This window comes from Pseudophryne corroboree, chromosome 1 (genome assembly GCF_028390025.1).
Source record: "Pseudophryne corroboree isolate aPseCor3 chromosome 1, aPseCor3.hap2, whole genome shotgun sequence".
Classification (NCBI taxonomy): Eukaryota; Metazoa; Chordata; class Amphibia; order Anura; family Myobatrachidae; genus Pseudophryne; species Pseudophryne corroboree.
Genome location: NC_086444.1, coordinates 27,580,609 through 27,601,516, shown reverse-complemented (window position 1 = coordinate 27,601,516; position 20,908 = coordinate 27,580,609). Strand labels below are relative to the sequence as shown.

Sequence of the window (20,908 nt, the reverse complement as noted above, 5' to 3'; positions counted from 1 at the left end):
GGAACTTCTAGGTCAATCCAGCATGATCTTATGAAAATATTCCTCGCCCGCCTAAGGTCAGCGTTTGAATGGCAGAATCGGGTCCAATTTTCATTTTTATACTGCGTACGGAAGAAACCCTGTAGCTGGGTCTTCAGCTATGACAATGTTTCACCTGTTTTGAGAGCCCATTTGCTGCTCACTTGTAAGTCAATGACTTAAATAGGTCATCTTTAATTAGGTCCACTGGTTCAGCTGTCAGTCCTGAGACGAGCTTGAAAACTAAATGTATTCATATACTTATATAGCTGCTCAGGTATGTACTGTACCCAAGACTACTACTGCATTTGCTTATTAAATACATATGAACATTAGAATTTTTTTTTTATTTCCCAAAAATTGGTCTCACAGAACCCATTTTTGAATATATTTTTTATTCTTGTAGAAGCTATTAAAATATAAGCACCTTAATTCCTATTGGAGAAAGGGCACTTTATAAATCAAGTTATTATAATTAAAATACGTAAACTCAAAGGGCTTAATTTATTTAGGGGCTGCGATACAATTTAGTGCGCACGTAAGGTAGCCCCTACATATTTTTTTCACTATCTCTCTGGTGCTGCAAACTAAAGGACGCAACTTAGGGTTGAATTCATGGCAAAATCAGGGTGATTTAGGGTACTGTTGCCAGAGTTCCAACACCATTGCATTGGAAGATAGCAGGCATCACCAGCAATTCGCTCCTAATTGAACTGACCTTGAAGTATCTATAATTATGTGACCATTTTGATACAGTGTATCTTCAGCAAGGTAGTATTTCTGTCTGTTCATTGTTCCGGGGTTGTCAGATTAGTTCCTCTGCTCCAGATACAGTATACAGTATCTCACTGACAGAAGCCAACATTCCGCAGCAGAGATGTATCAAATCTTCTCAAGAAGGAAAGGTAGAGAAGTTGTCCATAGCAACTAATCAGCTTCTGCCTATCATTTTATACAATGTGCTTAATAAATGCTAGCTACAGTCTGAACGGTTGATATACGCAGTTCCTCCACCCCTCCTCTTTAGAAGGTTTAATGCATCCCCCCCTTGGGATCCGGTCTCTAGGTCGACAGTAACTAGGTTGACAGTAACTAGGTCGACCACTATTAGTCGACAGTAACTAAGTCGACAGGGTCTCTAGGTCGACAGGTTAAAGGTCGACATGAGTTTTTCACAATTTTTTTCTTTTTTTGAACTTTTTCATACTTAACGATCCACGCGGAGTACGATTGGGAACAGTAGACTGTGCCGAGTGAGCGGTAGTGGAGCGAGGCACCTTGCCTGAAGCATGGCGAACGAAGCGAGCCATGTGAGGGGACACGGTGCACTAATTGGGGTTCCCAGTCACTGTACGGAGAAAACGACACCAAATAAACATAAAAAACTCATGTTGAACTTTTGTCCTGTCAACCTAAACCTTGTCGACCTAGTTACTGTTGACCAATAGTGGTCGACCTAGACACTGTCAACCTAGTTACTGTCGAACTTCTATGCCACACACCTCCCCTCTACCCCATGTTTCTTATATTAGATTCATTGGCTTCATTTGTATCCACTAAACCTCTGCGTTGACTTTTTCCATTTACTACATTGCGCTGCTATAAGCCGCTCGCTTATCAGGAGAACATTATGCAGATGTCCATGATTGCACGGTATGTTAGTAAGTCTAGGAGATACTAATTATAGTATTGTCAGTATTTACAAAATTTAATTTAAAAGACAATACAAAAAGAACCAATGTTTATGTGCACAACGAGAGATATAATAATTTGCACTTGTAGGATAGATAGAGTGCACATTTTGGTTTATGATGCAATTGAAATGAATTCTTTGCCCTTCTGTTTATAGTTATTGCAGTGGTTGAGTGGTTCTCAACTACGAGCCTTAAGTAAGCCGTACAGGTCACGTTTCCTGGATTTTATTTGTATGGAAAAAGCAAGGTAATCTGTTTGGCTTGCTCTGTAATTATCCTACGTGTTTCCATAGGCAGAAATCCTGAAAGCATGACCCTTAGTGGACACCTGAGGAGTGCAGTTGAGAAACACTGCACCAGATGATTATATACTATTATAAGACTATGAAGCCCCTATGCCATCAACTGTATCAGATCTACAGGTCCTTTATTTGGCATACTAGGCACATTTACTGGTACACCATATGGCGTATTAAATCGGTGTGGAGTTTGCATGTTCTCTTCATGTTTTTGAGGGTTTCTTCTGGGGGCTTCGGTTGCCTATTGTAGGATAAATATATTCTGAAAAATAAGTTAACCTTGATAAGTATATACAGAACCTATGGTAGGGCATATAGATTGCAAGTTCCACTGGGGCAGGGACTGATGGGATTGACTGAAATATTTCCTATAGAAGTTCTGCAGTATATGTGTGCGATATAACTGCCAGCACCCTGGAATAAACCTGAGCGCAAAGTAATTCTGAGCCAATCACCCCAGAAGCCTCCACAGATCACTAGACTCCTTACAATTCCTCTTTCTATACAGCGAGACCTCGCCTTACATACACCAATATGTCATTTAGCCGAGATGAATGCGACACGGCAGACATGTCCAGATTAGCCCGTATAGACCACGCCAAACTGGCTGACACGAATCTATGTCACTTAATGGGATCATTGTCCAGGTTTTACTCATTCCCTATGCCACAGCGACTTTTGTATGCTCTCTATTTTATCTCCCGGACGGCTTATCTCTGAGCTGTCAAGATCAGTAGTTTTGAAAGTGACTTTCTGGTACAATGAGTTTGATAGTTTCTATAGAAGAGTGACTTCGTCCAGAAGCAACGTTATATGCCGCTATTGTTGAGCTATAGCCCCTTAGATTTAACCAACCTCTTTTCTGAAAGGAACCAAGAAGATGAAACTTGGAAGGAAAGTGGGTTTTATGATTATTTTTTTTATCAAATGACCTTACTGGCAAAAATTTCACCGACAAACGACTTAAAGTTCCATTACCCTTGAAGGAACATGATGTTATATTATTTAGTCTTAGTTAAATATTCCAAAACTCTCTTAAGGGCCCCACACACTGGCCGATGTGTCAGTAATGAACAAGAAATTATTCATATCTTTCAGTGTGTAGGCACCAACGATGAACGATGCGTGGCCCCGCGGTCGTACATCGTTGGTGCCCGTTCGTTTATACCTGCAAGCCAATATGGACAATATCATCCATATTAGCATTTAGCATGCAGGGCTATGGAGCCGGGTGACATCAGGGAGTGAAGAAACTTCACTGCCCCATCACCCCCCCCCCCCCCCCTGCCGCCGGGTCGTCTGTCGGCTGTACCGCCCATCGGGCACCTCGGCGGCAAATCGGCCAGTGTGTAGGGCCCATTAGTCAAATTATAAGATTAGTCCTTTTCCGAGCTGGAAGATGTGGTCTCAGTTCCCTGTGCATCACTACTACAACCACGCACGGACAGATCCGAAAATGATGAGTGAAGAGGTCAATGTCTAGTTTGGCCAAGACAGAGGCGTCCAAATGAGACACCATCCAGCTGTACGCATGGTCTGGTGTCCGATCACTCCAGGTGTAATTGGAGCCTGTTAGTTTGATCATAATATGTTGAATAGGAAGAGGTCAAGTCTGACTGCTGTAGGGAGGACATGTCTGACTGCATTAACCAAAATCCACAGTGTTGCAGTGGTGAGCATTGCTGCCTCAGAGCACTAAGGTGTTGGGCTCAATTGCCCTATCCCTGTTGAGTTTGTATACTATCCCTGTGGGTTTCCTCCAGACGCTAGTTTCCTACCACAATCCAGACACATACTGGTAGGTTAATTGGCTTCTGACAAAGGAGGTCATTCCGAGTTGTTCGCTCGCAAGCGGATTTTAGCAGATTTGCTCATGCTAAGCCGCCGCCTACTGGGAGTGAATCTTAGCATCTTAAAATTGCGAACGATGTATTCGCAATATTGCGATTACACACCTCGTAGCAGTTTCTGAGTAGCTCCAGACTTACTCGGCATCTGCGATCAGTTCAGTGCTTGTCGTTCCTGGTTTGACGTCACAAACACACCCAGCGTTCGCCCAGACACTCCCCCGTTTCTCCGGCCACTCCTGCGTTTTTTCCGGAAACGGTAGCGTTTTTTCCCACACGCCCATAAAACGGCCAGTTTCCGCCCAGTAACACCCATTTCCTGTCAATCACATTACGATCGCCAGAACGATGAAAAAGCCGTGAGTAAAATTACTAAGTGCATAGCAAATTTACTTGGCGCAGTCGCAGTGCGAACATTGCGCATGCGCATTAAGCGGAAAATCGCTGCGATGCGAAGATTTTTACCGAGCGAACAACTCGGAATGAGGGCCAAAAAACTAACCCTTGTGTGTATATGCGTACATGTGGTAGGGAATATAGGGGTCTATTTACTAAGCCTTTTCTGGAGATAAATGGGATGGAGATAAAGTATCAGCCAATCAGCTGCTAACTACCATGTTACAGGCTGTGTTTGAAAAATGACAGGAGGTGGTTGGTTGGTACTTTATCTCTTTTTTCTTTATCTACGTTCAAAGCTTAGTAAATAGACCCCATAGATTGTAAGCTACACTGATGTGAATGACTGCAATATTCTCTTTGTAAAAGTGCAACATAATACAGTATGTGTGTGCTATATAAATAACTGTTAATAGGGATACTGAAGACATGTAATATGCCTGTCGAGATTTAAACCTGCCGGATGTGTCGGCACACATTTAGCAGCAGGCTTTAAAATGATAGTAGGATGTGACTTAGTCATGGCATGGTTCTGTACTTGGGCCTGTCAGGGTGTTTTTGGTATGTTGGGGTGTGCTTTAGTGTTTTATACAATTGTTTCCAGGTCTGGGGAGTTTCTTGCTTCTTTGGGCATTCCCGCCTCCTGTCCTCTTTTTATAATTCGGTTTGTTGTTGGCTTTTTGTTGCGGGAATGAGTGTCTGTGTTGTTTCAGGTCTAGAGGTACTCTTCCTACCAATACACAGGTTAGGCTGATTCTATCCCACTGGTATTAGCAGCACCACTGGGCTTCTTGTGTGTTATTAGGAGGGTAGTATTGATATCTTGAATGGTTTGTAATGAGCTGCCAGTTGACCCCTTCTAGAGTCTGAGTTGGGTGAAGGGCTGGCTGTTGGCTTCCATCTAGTGTTTGAGTTTGGTGATGTGCTGGCATTTGTCCCCCATCTAATGGTTGAGTACGGTGATGGACTGGAAGTTGGCACCCATCTAGAGTCTGAGTTGGGTGATGGGCCACAGTTGTCCCCCATCTCAGAGTTGAGTTGGGTGATGGACCTGCAGTTGGCCCCCATCCAGGATTTGAGCTGGGTGATGGAGTAGCAATTGGTCCCCATCTAGGAGTTGAGTTGAACGATGGCTAGCAGTTAGTCCCCATATGGGAGTTGAGTTGACTGATGGGCTGTCAGTTGGCAGTTTTGTGTATTACAATCTTATTTGAGCAGATAAATATACACAGTTATATATAGTGGCAGATGCTCAATTAGCTTAGTGATATCACTCAGGTGCTTATACACAGTTATATACACAGGTTAACATTAAATTAATATAAATATATGCTGACATCAGTTTAATAATAAATACCCAACAATGAAACCCGACTGGTTATTGGTCATCACAGTGGTTTAGACGCTCAATACATGATGCGCAAAGACCACCAGTTTTAGTTCTGCAGAGGAAATTCCTAGTCTTCTCAATACCGGTTAGTGACTTTTTTTTTTTCTATGGATGCTTCCTACTGGGCTTCCTTGCTATCTGCACACCATCCCTAAAAGATGTCACCAGTCATTTGCTGTAAGGGGCCACAGCGCTTTTGCTCCACCATTCCGTACAATACTCACCACTGCTTTTGTAAAAATCCACATATTTCTCCAAGTAAAGATGGCAAATGTATTCAGCTCTCTAGTGGGATCTGAATTCGGAGTGGAACATAAATGGTGGAGGGGCGGAGGTGTAGACTTTCTGTGTGGAACACTTGCAGCCAGATCCCCAGAGAGAGAGGAACATGCTGATTTTCTGCAGTCAAGTGCGAAATCAGGCAAGTATTCCATGGAACAGCTCTGAGAATCCTCCTGGTATTCTGGCCTTTGTGCTCGCATATTGGCAACCGTACAATTCTGTATATTTTGTGTAACAGCAGAAAAGAGATTATGTTGATGGAAATTAAAGACCATTTCTATAGGGAGAGCAACAAATTCCATGGGCAATAATGGACACACTCTTGATAAGATAGAACAATACTGTACATCATTTAATATTAACCGTCCATTTCTTATTGAATATAAATGTATACTTCGCTCGGTCTGCCAAGAGTGTTATTTTTAGCCTGCATTTTTTTTTTGCTCTTTTATTCTCTGAAGTGCGCGGCAATAGAGAGAAATTACAGATAGTGTAAGGAAGGGGAATGGAGGAGGGGGCATGAGTGCGTTTAACTATTGCTATTTCCTAGGTCATGACATTCAGAACCCTCCTAGAATTTGTCAAGAACCATCAAGAAAAGAGGTTACAGTATGATGGGCCAAGTTTCCCTTTGCATGTCTACAGTGAGTCCTCGGTGATGGCTCTGATACATATGTCATATGTAGATGACATGACTGCCAAACTAGCGCAGCTTATGAGACCGAAGGTCTGCGGCAGAGACAATGCCATCAGCTGTGATTGACAGGTTGGCATGATAGGTGAGAGCAAGAAGAACCTTGAGTAATTATGAAGGTTTGCGGAGTAAAACAGACGGCTTGACAAATCAGTTTTAAATGATCGGCTGGACATATTGTTAAATTATCCTGTATTTTCTCCCGCTTACTTGGCACGGGGTGGGTTAAAAGCTGGGCCGACCTGCACATTGGATATCAGTTTAATACATCACTAGAATGTTGTTATAAGCCTGGAGTAAATGTCAGAGTAGAGTTCAGCAAACAACAGCCCAGGTTTCCAATATCCTTCTAATTAACACTTAACAAATTAATCCACTTGTGCTTCTTAGCTGGTTTGTCTCTGCAATCATGGCGTGCTAGCAAAATAGAAAAAGATACTGGCCATGCACAGAGAAATATCAGATGATTAGGTCCAATAATGCTGCAAAGTGTTATCCTGAAATGATCGATGATGTCAAATCAGAGAAGAACATTTTTGGGACATGTCAAGATGGTCAGCGGTTGACAGCTATATGCCCCGAGGAGGTCAGTCACCTTCCAACTGCAGTAGCAGCTTTCTTGACCATCGGTGATCTGATTGCTCGGTTGGCCTCAATGCTCTGCAGCCTGAACCATCCAATTTGCCAGATTCTCTTTAAAAGGTCAAAAACACCTCTAGTAAATACTCTGAAATACTTTGGTTTTGACATCGAACCCACCGTCAATCTGCAGCAGGTTACTGTACATCGGCTTCTGAACAAATCCGCTGCTTAGAAGATTTTCTCCTAAAGTGGACAACATTTAGGTGCACTGCAGGTGGGACAGATGTAACACGTGCAGAGAGAGTTAGATTTGGGAGGGTTGTGTTCAAACTGAAATCTAAATTGCATTGTAAAAATAAAGCAGCCGGTATTTACCCTGCACAGAAACAATATAACCCACCCAAATCTAACTCTCTCTGCACATGTTACATCTGCCACACCTGCAGTGCACATGGTTTTGCCCATTAGCTTACAAATTTGCTGCTGCGACCAGATCTGAATTGCCCCCATTATCCCCAGAGATGTTTGTGGGGGTGACAGCAATCGGCACAAATTTAGGCTATCAGCGAAGAAATCTCTAAAACCATTTCTTAAATTAAGAAAATCTGATTAATGCCTCTTTCCAGTTAGACCTTCATAAATACACCCCTTAGTCCCTTTCTAGGTTTTCCTATGTGCTAGAATTGGCCTAATGACTATCTTACCCAAGCTCTGCGTATTCAGATATCCACGTGAGGCGCTGGCCCGGCAGGCACTGCATTGTGTGTAAATAAATCCTTCGTTTTATTACCATTACATTCATTAGTGCGGCTGCTTTTATCTCTTCTACCTCGCACACCATGCATGACAAAAGACTCAGTCTCGTCTGCGTGCAGCGCTGCGCCGTCTCCCAGGCCTAAATCACAGTCCGCATCTATCCGGCATGGCTGGGAACGTTCAGCACAACCTTGTCACAAAAGCCATCACGCTAAGTGATAATATATCGCTGCTGTTACAGAAGCTTTACACCATCTAGTTTATCACTCTAACAATGCTGCATGATCAGTCTAATTAGAACTGCATCAACTAGTCGTGGTTCTGCTGCTGAGCGCTTTCTGTCGCTCCTCCGAGAGCTCTTAGGCCCTGATTTAGCACTGAAATTAAATGTAACTCGGCTTCTCGGTTTGATTTGTCAGCTGGATGCTTTTGTTGCAAGTGATTTCAGCAGTTACTGTACATCCTCGTAGTAGCCCTTGCAAAAAGTTGCTCAGCCTTTCCCGTGGTAGCAGGCTGGATGGGGCATTGGGAATTGTCCATAAAGCTCGTGCTCTACAGATAAATTCATGCGTTGTAATGTTTTCGCTTTGACCGGCTGTTGTGTGCGCGGGTCCCATTGTAAGAGCCTGTGCGCGGGTCCCATCGTAAGAGCCTGTACTATGGATGAATGACTCCCTATCCTAAATTTTTTAATTTTATTTTGACCATGGTGAAGACCAGCAAGGACATTATTTGTCATTAATACATTTAAGAAATGTGTCTATCAGACTTGAAATGAAAAATATTAAATACCTTACGTTTTTCCACTTAAATGCTGAAATACCAGTATGAAATCCATTCTCGTTTTATTCTCTCAGCAGCGTTAACGGAGTAGACACAGCGTGAGTGAGAAGCTTGTAGACTTGCACTGCATATCATTTTAGGTTATGGATCAAAGGGTAGACAGTTGGAAGGCCAACGATGTTGAGGTCAACAGCAAATAGCCGACACACACAAGGTTGACTTGGTCAAAAGGTTAACAGAGTCAACCAATTAACATGGACATGGTCAACACATGAAAAGGTCTACATGAGGATTTCATTTTTTGGGGTGTCAGAATTTCCCTTCCAGCATGTGGACCCCCAATTAGTTCACTCCGTCTCCTCACGTGGTGAGCGAAGGCAAGGGTAGTATTCCCAATCCAATTCTGGTCCACGTGGATGGTAAAGTATGAAAAAGTCCTAAAAATTGAAAAAAAAATTTCACAAAAACTCACATCAACCATTTGATGTGTCGACCATTGTTATGTCGACCATTTACACCTGTTGACCTTTTAACCATATTGACCACATGCATTTGGTGTCAGCATATTGCTTGTCAACCTTTGAACTGACGACCTACAGTATCATCCAAATACCATAATTTAAATCCTATTTTTAATTGCCGTGTAAATTTCCACTTTCATCACTCCTCATGAAAGCAATTGTTGAAACTTGTGGACCTACCAGTAGCATGTCCTGTCAGCTAGACTGTAACAGTACCACAAAACTATTTCATAGTTTAGAAATGAATGCCATTATTTTCAGTGGGGCTGGAGGTGAGTACCCCATAAACCAATCACAAGGGCCAACATATAAACATGATCTGTGATTGGCTGAGCTTTCCCCATAGATTTAAATTGGCAATTCGTTTGAATTGGCCATTTCAGTGTCCATTAAAATGCATTGCCTATTCAAGCCAATGGGAAAATCGCCTAATTTAAAAATCAATTGATTTTTAATAGTTTGGAGAGTATGGGGAATGAAACACTACCCTAAGGCTATATACAGTATATTGGGCAGCTTTATCTCCTCAACAAAAATTGCCTTTTATTTAATTTAATTAAAACAATTGAAACACGGGGTCAGTGATGTCACAGCAGCTTAACTTAATAGGTTCTATCTGGAAATTGTATTTTTGCATCTTAGTGCTATTTTCCACCCAAGACTCTTTGAAATGGCTCCACAGCTGGTGATTATATGGGGTAGCAAGATTAAGTTATATTATTATGGAATAACTGGAGCGGTAAATGATTAGTTGCTGTAAAAAAAAACAAAAAAACACAACTAAATATAGGAGATCAGGGGGATCCATGAGTGTTTTACGTTGGACTAATAATGGATGGTTCTGGCATGGTAGACCGCAACATACTGGAGATTTGCTATTAGTGGTGTGGTTTCATGTTTTTTTTTTTTTTAAACAAACACAATCAGTGTTAATGTAACAATTTTATTTTTATTTTTAATTAATTAATAGTACCAATCAAATTCTTAGGGAGTTCAAATAAAATGCACATTAAATGAAATATTGCAGTAATTCAATTAAAGCATAAAGTGTTGAAGTGGGTAAGATATTAAATAATTGTAATAAAAATTTTTATGAGTAGTGTAGAGTCCAGATCTAGTGAGGAACTGTTGTTTAATATTGTGTAATGTGGCCGCAGAGGGTTGAGATTACAACAGTAATTTACTCTGCTACATCATTTATTTATATAAAACCCCATTTTCAGCACTGCAAGACTGGTGTATAATCAGGGTCGGACTGGCCCACAGGGGTACCAGGGAAACCACCGGTAGGCCCCACTGCCTGAGTGCCCACTCCTTCCTCTAGGGATCAGGTTCCAGACTGTGCACTTACATAGTAACATAGTATCTAAGGTTGAAAAAAGACAATTGTCCATCGGGTTCAACCTATTTGTGGTCTCCTATGCACGATTATTTTGTATAAAATTTTGACTGAAGTTGCTGACTGCCGTTCCGATTAACCTCTCTTTTTTATAATAACCATAGTGCGTGACTATGCCCCGTAACCCTGGATATCCTTATCCATTAGGAATTTATCTAACCCATTCTTAAAGGTGTTGACTGAGTTGGCCATTACAACTCCCTCAGGCAGGGAATTCCAAACACGTATCGTCCTTACCGTAAAAAAGCCTTTACCCCGTATTGTGTGGAATCTCCTCTCCTCTAACCTGAGCGAGTGTCCACGAGTTCTCTGTGTTGATCTAACCAAAAACAGGTCCTGCGCAAGATCTGTATATTGTCCCCTTATATATTTGTAAATGTTGATCATGTCCCCTCTTAATCTCCTCTTTTCCAGTGTAAACATGCCTAGTCTTGCAAGCCTTTCCTCGTATTCCAGCGTCTCCGTACCCTTAATTAGTTTGGTCGCCCGCCTTTGAACCTTTTCTAGCTCCAGGATATCCTTTTTGTAGTAAGGTGCCCAGAATTGTACACAGTATTCAAGGTGTGGCCTCACAAGTGATTTATATAACGGGAGTATAATACTCTCGTCCCTAGCATCAATTCCCCGTTTTATGCATGCTAATATCTTATTAGCTTTCTTTGCTGCAGTCCTACTTTGGGTACTACTGCTTAGTTTGCTATCTATGAGGACACCTAAGTCCTTTTCCAGTACAGAATCCCCAAATTTTACCCCATTTAGTAGGTAGGTGTTATTTTTGTTCTTGTTACCACAGTGCATTACCTTACACTTGTCTGTATTGAAGCTCATTCTCCATTTGGCTGCCCATGCTTCTAATTTAACTAAGTCATTCTGAAGCGACTCAGCATCCCCCTCCGCATTTATAACTTTACACAATTTGGTATCATCCGCAAAAATTGACACCATGCTCTCTAGACCTTCTGTTAGGTCGTTAATGAAAATATTGAACAATAGCGGTCCTAATACTGAGCCTTGCGGCACACCACTTAGCACTTCAGTCCAAGTTGAAAAAGATCCATTAACCACAATGCGCTGCTTCCTATTATCTAACCAGTTTTTGACCCAAGTGCATATTGTGCTTCCTAGCCCTGATTCTTGTAGCTTGTAGATAAGTCTCATGTGTGGCACAGTATCGAACGCTTTGGCAAAATCTAAAAAGATTACATCCACCTCTTTACCCTGATCTAGGTTTGCGCTTACTGTTTCATAAAAGCCAAGTAAGTTGGTTTGACAGGATCTGTCCTTCATAAACCCATGTTGATTCCTTTTAATGACCTTATTGACTTCAAGGAACTTCTGAATACTATCTCTTAGAATACCTTCCAATACTTTCCCCACTATAGATGTAAGACTAACTGGTCTATAATTACCTGGTTCAGCTTTACTTCTCTTTTTGAATATAGGCACTACTTCCTCTATACGCCAGTCTTTGGGAACCATACCTGATATTACTGAATCCTTAAAGATCAAAAATAGCGGTTTTGCAAGTTCAGAATGAAGCTCCATTAGAACCCTTGGGTGAATACCATCGGGACCTGGTGACTTATTAATCTTTAAATGTTTTAATTGTTCACAGACTACTTCCTCGCTTAAATAAGTACCTATCAGTGGGATATACTCATTATTGAGATTATATGTTAGTCCCTGAATTGGGTCCTCTCTAGTAAATACTGTTGAAAAAAACTCATTTAGTGTGTCCGCTATGTCATTATCATTTTTGCTTAAGACTCCCAACTTGTCTTTTAAAGGGCCTATATGCTCCTTCTTTAATCTCTTGCTATTAATGTATTTAAAGATTTTTTGGGGATTTGCTTTGCTTTCCTTTGCTACTAGTTTTTCAGTTTCTACTTTAGCCGCTCTTATTTCCTTTTTGCATATTTTGTTACATTCCTTATAGTGCTGAAATGACTCTGCTTCCCCGTCAGACTTGTATTTTTTAAATGCTTGCCTTTTCTTGCCCATAAATTCCTTAATCTTTTTGTTAAGCCACATCGGTTTATGATTTTTATTCCTTTTTTTGCTGCTCGTAGGAATAAATTTGAGTGTATTTTTAGCTAGCAGGAATTTTAGTACCTCCCATTTCTCCGTAGTATTTTTTCCTAAAAACAAACCTTCCCATTCAATATCCCTGAAAAATACCCTCATCTTATCAAAATTTGCTTTGCTAAAGTTTAGAGTCCTAGTTGAGCCAGTATAGGGCTGTTTATGGAAACTGATATTGAATGTGACCATATTGTGGTCGCTGTTTCCTATGGGTTCCCCTACTATAATACCTGATACCAAATCCCCATTGTTTGTTAATACCAGGTCTAAGATTGCATTGTACCTAGTTGGTTCCTCAATTAGTTGAAATAAGTAGTTATCATTAAGTGTGTTTAAAAACATATTGCCCCTAGCAGTATCACATGAATCGTTTTTTCCAGTTTATCTCTGGATAGTTAAAATCTCCCATTACTACTATGTGTCCTACTCCTGCTGCTCTTTCAATTTGCTTTAGTAACAATTCCTCATCAGATGCGTTGATACCAGGCGGCCTATAGCATACACCCAATACTAACTTTTTTATTCCTTTTTCCCCGCATGCAATTTCTACCCATAATATCTCGACAGTGTCTACAGTCCCCTCCTGAATATCTTCCCGTATATCAGGTTTTAAAAATGGCTTTACGTAAAGACACACCCCTCCACCCTTTATATTTAGTCTGTCTCTCCTAAACAGTGTATAGCCCTATAGATTGACTGTCCAATCATGAGATTCGTCCCACCAAGTTTCAGTAATGCCTATAATATCATACTGTTTGCTTGCTGCAAGTATTTCTAGTTCACCCTTTTTACCAGTAATGCTTCTGGCGTTTACATACATACAACTAAGATAAGTATTTTCCCTTGCGTTAGGGACATCTTTCACCTTATGTAGCAATGATGACCTGTAATCGTCATTGGTTAGTGCTTTGGTAAAATCTCTTTTAGTACCCATGTTAGTAACCTTACCGCCTGCTCTTACCCTCCCCCCAACTTCTCTCCCATTTCGTTTACTACCGCCATCCCCACTATTCTCACTGCATGACCCATAGTTTCTAGTTAAACCCTCCCCCCAGGCTCCTAGTTTAAAATCTCCTCCAACCTTCTAACCATCCTTCCCCCCAGCACCGCTGCCCCCTCCTCAGTCAGGTGCAATCCGTCACGACAAAAGAGATGGCGCCTGACTGAGAAGTCCGCCCAGTGTTCCAGGAACACAAACCCCTCTTTCCTGCACCAATACCTAAGCCACACATTTACCTCCCTAATCTCCCACTGCCTCCCTGGACTAGCGCGTGGCACGGGTAATAATTCTGAGAATATTACCTTAGATGTCATTGCCTTCAGTTTCTTTCCTAAGTCCCTATAGTCTTTCTTAAGGACATACCACCTTCCGCTAACTTTGTCATTGGTGCCAACATGCACCAAGACCGCCAGGTCTTTCCCAGCCCCTCCCAACAATCTATCTACCCGGTCCGCGATGTGCCGTACCCGAGCACCCGGGAGACAACAGACTGTACAGCGATCTCGGTCCCGGTAGCAGATTGCCCTATCTGCCTTCCTGATGATAGAATCCCCTACCACCACCATCTGACTAGGTACCTCACCATCTTTTATCCCAACCGCGCCAGAGGGACTGCTCCTCTGGATGCTAGAGGGAGCAGTCTCCTCCGGCACCGTCATTTCTTCACTATCATCCTCCGATTCCTCTTCCAGTCGGGCAAATTTGTTCGGGTTTGATATTTCGGAGATATCGAGCCTCCCACTCTTTTTCTTCCTTCTAACTGTGACCCAGCTGGCTACCTGATCATCATCCTCTTCTACCAGTGACCCCTCCCGCAACTCCTCCACCATTCTGTCTAAACTTCGCTCGAGATTGTGAATCTCCCTCAGTCGCGTAACGGTTTGCTCTAGATCAGTTACCTGGGCTACCAGGGCAACCGTTCGCACACACCTCGTGCAGATGTAATCACACTGGGCCGGTAGCTTCAGGTGTGCATTCATCTTGCACGACATGCACTGAGTGAGGTCCCCAATCACAGCCCCTCCCATATTGTTTGTAAGGTCTAACTCTTTGTTACTCTCAAAGAAAAAGCAGCAAAAATAAAAAGTAGAAGACAAACAATCTCACTTATACAATAATTAAGCTGGCTTATACTTATCTATCTTTGTGCGGTTCTTGGTCCTTCACTTTTATGCAGCCGTAGTACTCTCTCCTGCGGCACCTATACTCCACTTAGCAGTTGCAGTTGTTCCAGCTCACTGCACCTCCTTTTCACTCGGCTTCCAGCTCCTGCTAAAAAAAAAATGCCCCTCACTCGCACAATCACAGCCCCTCTGCTACTCCAAGTAAGAGACCCTCTCACTCACTCACAAGGTCAGCCCCTTGCAGCCTCACCAGAGGTTTAATGGTACTGCAAATATGTGTGTTCCTGATTGTGTATTATAAAACTCACCTTTTTCTGTATTCTAACCCACCTTTTGCTGTTACCAACTCACACTTACAAATCCAAGCAGCACTTTAAAATACAAGCCCTTACAAAGAGCAAGCTCCAAAGAGTCTAATCACTGATTATATAGGCTCAGTCAGCTGCTTTAGTCACTTGTATTATACATGGTAGATATGTTGCATTACACTGCACTAAACTATTGTGTATTTCAAGCCTCTGTGGAGGCTGGCCACACCCCTTTTTAGGATGGCCACACCACTAAGTATGGGCCCCTATCACTGCATTCCCCTGGTGGACCCTTCATGCCCCAGTCCAACACTGTGTATAATATACAAGGTGATATTATTACATACTGTACCTAGATAGACCCGCACTTCATTCATGAGAATGCAGTCTATGAATTCTCTAGGATGCAGTGACATCACTGAACATGGGGAGCCCAAGTGCTCTGAGTGTCCACAGACTGGGTAAATCAGGTACAGTATGAAAGCTAGAGCATATTCTAATGGTCTTATGGGCTACAGAATGACTTAGATCTATTAGTGGTCTAATACTCTGATTGGATACAGTTTGGTCTAGTTCTGTAAATGTTATAATGCTCTGATTGGCTACAGTTTGGTCTCATTTTGTGCATGTTTTAATGCTCTTATTGCATACAATTTTATCTAGTCCTCACCATCTTCCAATTCTCCGAATGGCTACAGTTTGGTTAATTCCCCTGAATGGTTTATTGCTCTGATTGGCTACAGTTTGGCCTACTCCTTGGAAAGGCCTAATGCTCTGATTGGCTACAGTTTGGCCTACTCCTCTGAATGGTCTAAAGCTCTGATTGGCTACAGTTTAGTCTAGTGCTATGAATGCCTTAATGCTCTGATTGACTACAGTTTGGTCTAGTGCTATGAATGCCTTAATGCTCTGATTGGATAGTTCTAGTCTAGTTCTGTGTATACTCCAATGATCTGATTGGCTACAGTTTAGTCTAGTGCTATGAATGCCTTAATGCTCCGATTGGCTACAGTTTGGTCTAGTGCTATGAATGCCTTAATGCTCTGATTGGATAGTTCTGTGTATATTCCAATGATCTGATTGGTTACAGTTTGCTCTAGTTCTGTGAATGGTCTAATGCTCTGATTTGATAAAATGTTACCTAGTCCTCTTTATATTCCAATTGTCTGATTGGCTAGAGTTTGGTCTATTCTTATGACTGTTGTAATACTCTGATTGGCTACAGTTTGGTCTATTCTTATGACTGTTGTAATATTCTGATTGGCTACAGTTTGGTCTAGTCCTATGAACTGAATGACCTAATGCTCCACCTAGCTACACTTTGGTCTATCATTGCAAATCTACTATAGCTGATTATGATCTACAGGTTAATTCTATTTCCACACATTATAACTGTTACCAAAGTTCATGCCTCAGAGAAATTAAACGAGTACAGGATACATGTAAGGTCATTACCAAATAAAAACTACCTTAAAGGTTTACTGAATATTTTACAGTTCATTGATCCCTTATCTTGATTTCTAAGCAGTTGTGTACCCCAGTAAGTTGGCAGAGAACCCCTATCACTCACTACACAGAGGCATAAAAAAAAAAACACTTACAAAATAATGTATTATTTGTTTCAATGGTTATAATATATTTAATCAAAGGAACTGTGAATAAAACAATTTGGAAATAAAACTGCTTTATTTAGATATGATTATGGGCCGTATTCAGGTTTGTTAGCCAACCAAAAAAGTTAGCAAAACCATGTGCATTGCAGATGGGGCAGATGTAACATGTGCAGAGAGAGTTAGATTTGGGTGGGGTGTGTTCAAACTGAAATCTAAATTGCAGTGTAGAAATAAAGCAGCCAGTATTTACCCTGCACAGAAACAATATAACCCACCCACATCTAACTCTCTCTCTGCACATGTTACATCTGCCCCACCTTCAGTGCAGCATGGTTTTGCCCAATTGCTTACTTTTTTGGTTTGCTAACCATCCTGAATAACCCCGTATGTCTGTACATTCTCTATCAGTATCACGTAAGTTGCTTTTTCTCAACATTTTTCCTTCAAATGTTATCTGAGAGGAAAGCAATGATATTGTAGTAATCCCTGCCTTGGTCTACTCCCCCTCATTTATTCATCACCTGGCGAGGCAATTTACAATCTTCCACACTCTCCGCAGGCTGTAAACAGGTTAATAGAGTGTAACCTGTCACCGCTGCACCTGGTGAGATTAAGCAAATCAGACAATTCATCTCTTTGTGTGATAATTTAATACTACAGCCCATCACAGCACCACAACAATAATACGCCGTTTCCACAGTTTGCCCTGTTGCGTTAATGACATTCATTTGTTAAATATTATTTTACCATAAAGAGGAAATATCATCAACTCATGGAATTTTCTCTATAAATAAATAATTTTTTATGCAACTGAACAAAGAAGCTTATTAATATGACGCATTCAAAGCATCTAACTGTATTGCTCTAACTCGCCCTGTTTTGAAATATTAGGAGTCATTGAGATTAGCAAGCTACGCTACCTGAGGATGATAAGTAAATAAATCGCTGCACAGTGAATATAGACTTCTATATATTGTATAACATGCTGATTAGGACACCCAGTCCTGCACTGAAGGGGATGAAACCGGCGGTGTGCAGATATATGCTCTGTCAGCACAAGTCAGTATTGTGCACGAATTACTCAGTGGGTGGGGTATTGACGAAGAGCTAATATACAAATGTCAATTAGGACCAAAATATAAAACGCTGCTCTTGAAATAAATATAACTAGAGAGCACAGATAGAAAAAAAGAGATTTATTCACTAAGGAATGCAGGAGGGCACACTCAAGACATTAAAGCCACCTGCAGGTGGAAACCTCGTGTCACCTATGAACAGTAAAGATAGCCATTTTGTTGGCTTAACTAATATTCATGAGAATGCAGCCTATCAATTCCCTAGGAGACAGTACCTCATGAATGTTAGTCAGACCTCATGAATATTGGTCAGAACTCATGAATATAGAAGAGGACTCATCAAAATAATTAACTCCTCAATAATATGAGTCACTATAGCATGCCTCCTAACATTGGTAGCTTTGAAAGCAAGATAGGAGACAAAATGGGGACTTTAACCCGTTCGCCGAGCAAGTGTTTTTTTTTTTTTTCTTTGGGGGAGGGATTTATCCAATATTCACTACCTTATGCTTTGGAGATACCTGCTTCCACAGAATGCGGCCCTGCAACATTCACAACTGCTGTCTCCCATTCCTCAAAACGTCCTGATCACAGGCAGTCCACCAAAATCGTAACTCTTCTGCAAAAAGTGGGGTGGTTGTTAGGGATGTACAGTAATATACTTCAAACAAATCAAGTATAGAGGAGAGGTTCTCAAACGCGGTCCTCAAGGCACCCCAATGGTCCAGGTTTTAGGTATATCCATGACTCAGCACAGATGGTTAAATCAAATTGACTGAGGTGCTACTTAAGTCCCAAATGGCCAAGCACGGATATACCTAAAACCTGGACTGTTGGGGTGCCTTAAGGGAGAACCTCTGGTTTAAAATTTTTATTTACCATATTTTTTTTCAATGTTTCTGATCTTTGAGTATTTTTTATTTTACTTAAACTAGAAAAAGAAAACAGGCAAATATTAAAGTAGGAAATTATAATTATTTTTTACTTCATAATCGTTAGTTCAAATTTTGCAAATGTTTTCCCACGAAACTCTTCCTAAATGGCGTGGAGTCTCCTGTCATCAGTATGCGCTTCCTTAGCAAATGATGGCACTCTTTAAAATGTACTTGTTTTGAGGCTACAAGTTCCTATTTGACTTAAACCACTTTACAAAACTTTTAAATCATATTAACGTTTAAACGGAATACCCATCGTCAACGTATCCGTTTAAAATAAAAAGTACTTTAATGAAAAGTATTCTAGTGTTTCACCGTTGGCAATATAGTTTAATTACTGATTTGATGTATCTCCTCTTATACACCGTTAAACAACAGTATTAGTTATACCACTGAAACATAATTAAATAATCTCCATCAGGGTGTCTCACGGAACGGCGTGGAATCGTCGGATATTCCGGAGAGGAAAGAATTACTCTTATTTCTTTTAAAATGCACTTGCTTAAGAGATTTAGGGTAATATTATACATAGTTTTCTGGGATATCTGTATTTTACATTACTTTAAGAATTCTTGAAAGATAAATAATGGAACAAAAGATTTTTTTCCTGAATGTTTGAAGAACTTAAGTAACAAACAACTCAAGATCTAAGACTAACCCAAATATTAATACCCAGAATTATAAATTAAATTCAACTGGAATACTGTAATTACTGCTTTAAATTAAAAAAAATGCATTTTTATGTTTTGTTTTTTTATGTATTTTATCCATAAGCATGTTCTATACTGTTGATAGTACTGTTATTATGGGGTCTATTCAATTCTAGTCGGAACTGTCCTCTATTCGGAAAGACAACAGTTTCCAAATTTTTTAGGTCGAATCATGATTCAACCTATTCAATGGGGCTGCCTTTTTTCCGACTTTGCGGACAAATCCAACAGGTTTTTGGTCCGTCTTTGACAGTGTCAATCCGCTTTTTAAAAAAGTCGGATTGACATTGTCGGAAATGGCCAAAACTTGTTGGATATGGCCTCAAATTGAATACTGAACTGTTGGATCCTTTCCGCCGGAAAAGATTGGAAATCAATTGAATAGACCCCTATGTGTGCAAACCTAATGTAGAAGAAGCAACTGTATGTTATGTTCATGATTTCAGGACTTTTTCTTGGATTGTTCCTAGGACTTTTGGTTGCCATACTAATATAATGTATTTTCTGTTCCAGGCTGCGCCTTCCTTACGTACTGCGAGCGAGAGTCCGCCATAAGAGCCCAGAGTGCTCTGCATGAGCAGAAGACCCTGCCTGGGGTAAGTGTCCTCACCTTCTCACTCGTTGCATTGGTTTCTCAATAAGATTGGTCGTTGGTATTACAGTAGATGAATCTAGTTGGTTACAGTGTCAGACAGAAATTATAATGAACGAAAAGGGCATTTTGTGACGTTCGTGGTCACCTGATATCGGTAACAAGTGAATATCAGTCAAGGTGAAAAAAATCTGATATTGTTTCTCCTGCATTGTGGTCTACAGTATATTTAAAGCTTAATAGTACAAAGTAAAACATAAACACAGTAGACAAAAGGACAAAGGACAGGAAGTTAAGTTAAATGGTTGAAAATATAAAAGTGTGACGTACTGAATCAAAAATGTGCATACATTTATCTGATAAGACTCTATAATGTGCAGGGGATGTTCACCATACAGTAATACCTTGTAGGGAAACATGATTGGAGAAGGAGTGATTGACGATAGTGCAAACGTTTGAAATAGAGGAAAAAAATTAAATAAATCCGGGCATGATTGAGATTGAGATGATGTTTGTTTAAAAAATTAGCCAAAGACATTTCACTCATTCAATGCTAATAAATTCATTAGGGGAAAAACACCCCCTTGACCTTAAAGAACCTTAGCAGATAGCATTATTCATATTTTTATTTGGTATGCACAATCCTATTACACCTGTCCGGTGCCACCCATCCAATTGTCTACTGATTCTCACCAGTATGAACTACTGGTTTCTGTTGGGAAAGCAACCACTTTGTATACATCAAAAGAGTGCTCTTTGGATTGACTATTTTCGGATGAATTTTGGAACTGTTTGACTACATAATGG

General features: G+C 40.8%; 1 protein-coding gene across 12 annotated transcripts in view; it reads left to right on the top strand.

Moving 5' to 3' along the window:
* CELF4 (CUGBP Elav-like family member 4) overlaps positions 1-20,908 on the top strand; it is a 1,208,497-nt gene that overhangs the window by 173,552 nt on the left and 1,014,037 nt on the right. For all 12 annotated transcript variants that reach the window (XR_010243565.1, XM_063958143.1, XM_063958153.1 and 9 more), the window contains exon 2: positions 20,023-20,105. Coding sequence is in view for 11 of the 12 variants with exons in the window: in XM_063958143.1 (XP_063814213.1) it covers positions 20,023-20,105 (83 nt within the window). In the remaining variant the exon portion in view is untranslated. The remainder of the gene's footprint in view (positions 1-20,022; positions 20,106-20,908) is intronic.